The sequence below is a fragment of the Sphaeramia orbicularis genome, chromosome 10 (assembly GCF_902148855.1).
Source record: "Sphaeramia orbicularis chromosome 10, fSphaOr1.1, whole genome shotgun sequence".
NCBI classification, from domain to species: Eukaryota; Metazoa; Chordata; class Actinopteri; order Kurtiformes; family Apogonidae; genus Sphaeramia; species Sphaeramia orbicularis.
In genome coordinates, this window is record NC_043966.1 from 31276104 (window position 1) to 31283921 (window position 7818).

Below are 7818 nucleotides of genomic sequence, written 5' to 3' on the forward strand. Positions count from 1 at the left end.
GTTGTTCACTAAAGATTCGTTATGAGTCTTTCCAGGACAACATGAGGGAAAAAACAAATGTGCTCCAAGAGGAGACCCAGTTCAACTTTTTCCCAAGTGTCCTGGCCAACTGTGCCAAGAAGGAGGAAGGAGGGGGAGTGCTCAGAAGAAGTACTGAGGAGCTTCAGCCCAAAACTGATGAGCTCATTCTAGAGACAGGGCAAGAGGGAAAGGCTGGGGACTGTAGTGGCAGGAGCCCTCTTGATGGCTCGCAAGGGTCACCCATGTCAACTCCCAAAGTCAACTACCTAATGGACTTCAATTCTACTGAGGAGTCAGGGGAATTCAGCGATGATAGCTCCTGTACTGGCTCCTCCTCAGACACACTGCAGGAAGGCAAATTTAAGAAGGGTCACTCAAAGGGTTTCCTCAGCCCTTCCAACCCTCTTAATTATGGCTTGCGCTCCAAGAGAAAGGTTAGGTACAGTGATGATTACTTATATGATGTTGACTCACTTGAGAGTGAGAAAAATGCAGAGAAAAAGGAGAAAGCTCCAGCTGGACAGAAAGAGGAAGAGGATGTAGACTGGTGCCCCAAAAAGCGACGGAAATCCTGTCGTAAAGAGCCACCTGTGGTCATCAAGTACATTATCATCAACAGGTTTAAGGGAGAGAGGCTCATGTCAGTAAAATTGGGAAAGCTGGACCCTGTGGATGCAACTGTGAGCTTAAATGCAGACACAGTAACCAAATATAAGACACTGGCTCCTCTGAAGGATTTCTGGCAGGAGAGGCAAAGGGAGAGACAGGAACAGCTTAAGCTGGCTGCCAGAGATAAACAACAACGTGGTTTTCATCTAAACGGACGCCATCATCGTCCTTTTAATTCTAGTCATCCCAAAAGGAAATACAAGATTGCAACAGGCTTAAGGTTCAGAGGATTCATGCTGTGGAGCAATCAGTAACAGCACAGGGCTCCTCTCTCTCTGATCAGGGCCAGGGAGGTGTCACTAAAGAGGAGGCCACCCCCACAGTTGGGGGAATAATAGCAGCCCCAGGACCTCCCAGTCACATTAGACACAAACTCTATCACACACACAGTCACAGCCAAGAGCCGCTCCCAGGAAGAGGGAGGAGAGGGAGGGAAGGAGATTGGGAGGAAATAAAAACAGTCAGGATAAGGAAATTCAAAGCGAAGCAGGCTGAGGAGCAAGAAAATGAAAGAGCAGAAGGAGAGGAGGGGAGGAGCGTGACAAATGAAACGGATGCCTGTGCCGTTGTGGCACAGATTGAGCACCCTACTGCTGGGTTAGAAGAGGCAGGCAGCTCAACTACAGTCAAACCCCATTTCTCTGACACATACCACCACCGCTCACACATCCGAGGAGAAATTCCCCTTTGTTTCGTCCACCTGCTCTTCTGACAAAGCTCCCTCCTCAGAGGAGGGTAGAGGCGGGTGTCCCTGTCATCCCAGGGGGCTATCTGCAGACCCTGTTAGATGCTACAGACTCCTCTGCTGGAGCAGCCATCTCTTATTTCCCTCAGCAGCCCTCAAGGCAGCAGTATCCTCTGGGCTGTCCCTGGAGGAGAAGCAGTTTTCTTCTCTGCAGCTCGCACAGAGTTGCGTCCTCTCTCCTCCCTCAGAATCAGAGCTCCAGCAGTCTCCCCAGAACTGCCCCAGCTTTCCCCCAGATGTGGCACCCCCAGCTCTGCCCTAGTCATAGCCAGAGTTTTGGGCCCGAGACCCCTGAGACTCCAATCTTACCGAACAACTTCCCAGCTGCTGTGCCACTGAATGACAACATGCCAGTGTCTAACTACACCCAGCTGAGCCCTGAGGCTGACAGGCTGGTTATGAGAAGAGCTACCTGACTGAGGCTGGGTTGCAGCCTGGGCAGATCTGCAAGTGTGTCAGTCTGCTTGTGTGGAGGGCCAGGTGCAATACCAGAGAGGGTCTCTGTGCACAGACAATGGCAGGCTCATCAGCTATGACTCAGTGGGCTCTCTGTCAGCCTCCTCTAGCAATTACAGCTCCCTAAGCCTGAAGTCTTGTGAGAGAGAGGGTGAGGAGGAGGGCCGAGACAGCTTCTTAGCTCATTGCAGTCCTAAAGTGGTGATTCAGCAGAGTGTGGACGCCCTTACTCCACTCAGGGAGTCCTCAGACCTGCTGGATATCTCAAACTTCACCCCTGACAAGTTTAGACACTCATCACTGTCAGAGCTTCCCCCCCTGAGACCCCAACTTATCCCCCCAGGTCGTGGGGCGTGAGATGAAGATTGCGGGGAATGTTGGAGAATACCAGGATGTCAATGACATGAATCTGGAGTGTAACAGGGATGTAAAGTGGAACTGTGAAGTTATGCAGCAACAAGAACACACAACAAATGCATTCACAGTGGAAGACAGCCAGTTTCCACTGCACAACTTTAACAGTCAAGATGTCTTAAACTTAGACAAAAAGGAACTGGGTGTTACTGAATTTGACGAACAGACTGGTGACATGTTGGCCGGTGCCAAAACTATAAAGTCAAAGCGGAAAGGCAATTACAAACAGACTGCAGGACAAAGTCCAAAGAAAGTCCGGGCCCCCAGAGCTCCCAAATCAGAAAAAGTTAAGACCCCCAAACAGAACTCACGTTCCACCAAAAAGATAAAGGCCATGCTAGAGGGTAAAGCAGCAAAGAATCAGGCTGGCAGTTGTGGCACAGGCCTGACTGACGGCAGCAGCACTGGGGACTGGTCTGGTACTGGGTGGTCAGAGAGCAACAGTCTGGTAGGGGACGACCAGAGAGAATTTGAGGAGCCCTCCAATATTCTGTCAAACATTGTTTCTGGCATGGCCGAGGTCCAGAGGTTCATGATGGCCTCAATTGAGCCACTGTGGAATCCTATGTCTGAGGCCTGCATGCCCTCTGAGGCCAACAGCCTAAACCTTAAGACCCTCAAAATCTTGGCTGGCACAGAGGCTGACCTGAAGAAAAAAGGAGCTGTGCTAACGGGGGCTGGAAGAGGCGGAAGGCAGGAGGGAAAAGGAGGGAAAAACCAGGCCAAATTCAACCCTTCCCATCCTTTATTCCCTCAGCTAGCTCTCGGCTGTAACATGTTTGACAAACCCAACTTTATTAACCCTGGACCTGCACACAAAAAGCTGTACCGCCACAAGACCAGTGCAAAGTTTCCTCGCATTGAGACGCTGAAGGGGAAGCGAGCTGAGAGAGACCCAAATAAGGACATAGCACTGATGACCTCTTTTGAGAAACTGAGGTAATATTTTGTTATCAGCTGCTGTTGCACCCCCTTCTCACTTTTCCCCAATAACCTGCTCAGCCCCTCCCTCCCAAGCATACCTACACTGACGCTATGCCAGAGCTGCATGAGTACTACGTTCCCCTTGACTACACCCACTTCCTTTGCCCCCCCTGAAGAGGAAATTAATATCTGCATGAAAAACTTCTTGTACTTTGCAAACTACCTATTGAGTGATTGTGTCAAGCTGATTGAGATTTGAAACGACCATGGCTGCATTTTTCTTGCTTTTGTTGTTTCTGCTTTGTTTGTTCTTATAGTCGTTTTTGTTTTAATTTTGTCTGAAAAAAAAAAAAAAAGAATAAGCCTTGAAAGCAGTTCTGTCGCCTTTTTGAGGAACTTTGTTTTTGTATTTTCTCAGCAAAACTAGCTCCCCTGAATTATGTATTTATTCCCCTTTTCCCTAAAGATGTAGCTATATACACAAATGCATTGAGTGACATCTACGCACCCCTCCTCATCTGTTTTTGTATGCAGAATATGGATGTCCTGTTGTTGCTGTCCTTCATACACTGCCTGGCTCATTTCAAGAGGGAAACCTACAGTTAATGAGCCGTATTTAAGCCCAAGACATCTTGAAATCACAAGATGGGACCATTTTGTATTGATGACATATCAGACATAGTCTTCTTTTTCCCTCAAAGTTGGAATGATTCCTAATTTTCTTTTTATCAAGGGTTGGTTTTTCTTCTGGAGTTTAGAGGAACTGGTTATCTAAATTTACATTTTTACGCCTTGCAAATTCATAAAAGCTCCACCCTCAGAGTATTTTTGTCAATGTTGTTGTACAGGGACATGCAATATTTGCAAAAAAAAAAAAAGAAAAAAAAAGATAATTATAATCTTAAAATCAATGTGCCAAAAGTAACAATGCTGTGTAAATGACCTCTTATATATGTGTGAATATTGGCTGTTCCTCTTTTCTATCCACTGGAATATTGGCTGCTTGGGTTGGAGACTCCTTACAGAGACTTGCCACTATACAGGAATTCTTTATTTGGGACTTTTCACTCTTCTCTGATGAAAGGCACCAACAGCTGGCAGTGGTACACCACCACTCACTAAACCAAATCGGAAAGACTCTGAATTCTCCTTGTTTCCCCACTTTGTTTGCCAAATTCAATTTACCTCAACATCGCCTGCACTGACAAGCATCAACAGAGAGGCAAAGGGGAGATCAGCTCTGAAGGCTACTGTAGAGGAAGAAGAGGGAAAAAGAGGTGTTCAAACGAGTTTTCTCTGGACCAAGGAGAGTGTAGTGCAGATGTTTGAGGGTAAGCAAGGAAAATTATTTGTCTGTTGGGGCTGTGCCTCAATGGAATGCTGTTTTGTACTGGAAATTCAAGGCAGTTTATCACTAATAGAGTCTGATGCACGTATTGGTTGTGAATGGACTTAGGACATTACATTTTTGCAGTAGATATAATGTGAATGTGAAAGAAGTTTTCAGTAATGGAATCAGTAATCTTGTAAATGAAGGAAAGCATGTTTTCGCATTAGTTTCACATGGAAATCTTATCCTGGTTTACCGGAAATGGTCATTTAAACAGTAATTTCTCTTGACATTTTCATGTCATTTATTTGTTAACATATAAGTTGCACCACTGGTGTACTTGGTCACCTTTAATATTAATTTTTCACATAATGTCTGAATCCAGATCCTCTTTTTTTGGAAGTACTTTTTAAATGATTCTTTTTAAATCTCTTTTTCAATGGTTTAACATTTTGGCAGATAACATTATTGCCAGTAAATACAAATTAAATATGTTAGTCTCTGATCCGGTGATTTCCCAGGCCCTGTATCTTAATTACATGCTCATTTACTGCATTACTGCCCTTAAATGACACATGGGAAATCCACCTTAATATGGACTACACAATCATGTTCCAAAATGTTGAAAAGCCTAATTTTTTTTATTTTATTTTGTAAAATAAAGGAATCGGAGGAGTAATAGAGTCCCTTCAATTGAAAACAGGTGTAAGCTGTCCTTCACAAACATATAAACAATAGGCCTATATTTTCTCTCTGTTTTGTAACATGAAATATGGAGATGTGTGGACAAACATCCTTGATTTTAACACTTTAAAACACCTTGTCACACTGGGTATGCTAATTCAGATGCACAGGTTCTAGTAATTGATTGCTTGCATATTGCAAGAATCATAATCAATCATTCTCTGTCTCTTTTTCTCTCCTCTCTGCCATGATCCTTTGTTTTGTTTCTCCAGTGTATCAGGGTTAGGACCAAGACAAGCTGCTGATGGGAAGCTCCACATGGGCCCATGCCCATTTAGTCTGCCTTCTCTAATTTCTGCCTATTGTCAAATTGAATGTACTTCTCTGAGTTCATGGTTGTTTTTTCTTCTTGTTTTCTTCTTTTGATTTTAAAAATGTGCCACTGTTGAGCTGCCTCATGTTAATGGTGCTAAGAAAGCTGACAATTGCTTTGTGTTTTTTTTTTTGTTTGTTTGTTTGTTTGTTTATTTTTTCCTTTTCTTTTTAATTTTCCCAGAGTTGACAAAAAAAGAAAAAAGAAAAAAAAGAAATGCAAAATAGATTAGGTACCTAACCCTCTTTATGAATGTATATTATAATGTTATGTTTGATGTATTCACTTCATGATTCTTTGACATTGATTGGAATTACTTTTGCTCTTTTCATTAAAAGATTACCGAGCTTTATATATACTGTCTAGAGTTGTTACCAGAAGGAATCGTAATGAACTCTTGACACTACAAAATCTTGTATATTTTTTGTGTGCCAATTTGTAACATATTTTGTAAGTGTATATTTTTCTTAGAAAGTGCTGTGAAGTATTTGTGTGTGTGAGTAACCTTTTATGCGCCTCTATGGGCAGTGGAAAGGATATACAATGACAAGTTTCTGGTTTTAAAAACCAAAATATGAAAGTATCAACAGAAAACTAGAAATATTTACATTTTGTTGGGAGTTTTGTAATAAGACCATGATCTTGTTGTGAGAGTGTTGTGTTACTGTGCAAAACACAAATAAGCAAAGAAAAAAAAATGAAAACTTGGAAAAAAATATAATTTGTGAACAATTTGCTGTTTTATAGATTTTCATGTAAATTATTTGAGTATTATTTTGTTTTTGTTTTGTTGTAACTGTTGCAAAGGTTTTAAATATTTGTGATCAAGCCTGTATGGTGATAATGTAATATTGGTAACTTGCTGAGTTTTGTAATAATGTTTATGGAGTAAATATACAAATTAAAATAAGATTTTGAATGCTGCTTTCTGAACAGAGTTGGGTTGTGTTTCTGGTCACTGATGCATGGTTATGGACTGTATAGTATGTACAGTAAAATACAGCAAATACTCCATACGTTCAAGTCTCAAACAAATTAATGGAAAATTTTGCAGCATGCTGTTTTATGAAAACACAAAAATTTCAAGCATTTTATTGAGATATCAGGATTTAAGCAAAAATATTTGATAACCAAATAGTGCGCTTTTGGTGGTATCACTACAGTTCTACTAAGGAAAATATACTGTATTAAATTCAATGTAAATGTAAACAGAATCTTAATCATTCCAATTAGTCTGTTCCTGTTTGTTATATTGAAAGATTCTTAGACGAAAGCCATTTTAATTTCTGCACAAGTCTAGCTTTGGCTCATGTTATTTTAATGTCATATCTAATTAGCACTCAGGGTCAGGCATTGCTAGAGTGACTGCTCATCCATAACTCTGAGCTGAGCTGCTGTGGTCCACACTGCAACTCATTCTGGCATGCTTAATTGGAGCTGGAGATATACTGTCTCAGACCATAAACAGATCCTGTGATGTATGCCTCCAAAATTGTCAGGTGGTATTAGCATTGTTTTTGTTCTTTAGTCACCCGTAGCAGATAAGGGAGCAGGCAAATTATAAGATGGAATATCTAATGGAACGGATCAGATACACCTGTGGTTATTAAATGAGATCCTAGATGTGTTGTCATGGGCGCACGCATTGCACAATTGACAACCATATACTGTCAGCTTTTTGATCAGAATCATTTTTGCTATTTCTTTATTCTAAAACAGAAGGTCATAGAGTAGCACTTTAAAAAAAAAAATCATCACGTCTAAAGTGAGTGAAGTCACAATATGACAAATAGCCTGTCATGTAGACATAGCTTTGAGCCACTTTGTGATAGCGGCCCTTTGTTTTAATTATTCAGCTTGTAGGTCAAAGTTGCAAATAACCCAAAATGTCCAACTTGCTGCAGTTGAGATTTCTTGTTATTTTTCTGCACATGGGTTTGCTTTACATACCACTGACTGATGCCGAAGGGCCAACAGTGGCTCACTTCAGCCTGCTGCTGCAATACTGTCCCTTCTTCACCCACGCTGAACACTGTGACCTCTTATTATGCTATGGTGTTTCTTCCTTTAAAAATCCATAGTTCTGTTCTGTCAAAGTGACTTCTATATGATGGAAAGAAAAATACAATAATCTACTTGACACTGACTCTTCACAATACTCTTTCTGAGTAACTACAATCATGTTGATTGTGTAGAAATGCT

At 41.8% G+C, this 7818-nt stretch overlaps 1 protein-coding gene across 1 annotated transcript in view; it reads left to right on the forward strand.

Moving 5' to 3' along the window:
- nexmifb (neurite extension and migration factor b) overlaps positions 1 to 5633 on the forward strand; it is a 57669-nt gene extending 52036 nt beyond the window's left edge. The window contains 11 exon segments of the mRNA XM_030145702.1: positions 1 to 894; positions 897 to 1048; positions 1050 to 1139; positions 1142 to 1327; positions 1329 to 1421; positions 1423 to 1549; positions 1552 to 1661; positions 1663 to 1828; positions 1831 to 1869; positions 1872 to 2202; positions 2204 to 5633. Of these exon segments, the coding sequence (XP_030001562.1) occupies positions 1 to 894; positions 897 to 1048; positions 1050 to 1139; positions 1142 to 1327; positions 1329 to 1421; positions 1423 to 1549; positions 1552 to 1661; positions 1663 to 1828; positions 1831 to 1869; positions 1872 to 2202; positions 2204 to 3248 (3233 nt within the window). The 3' untranslated portion in view covers positions 3249 to 5633.
- Positions 5634 to 7818: the final 2185 nt, after the last annotated feature.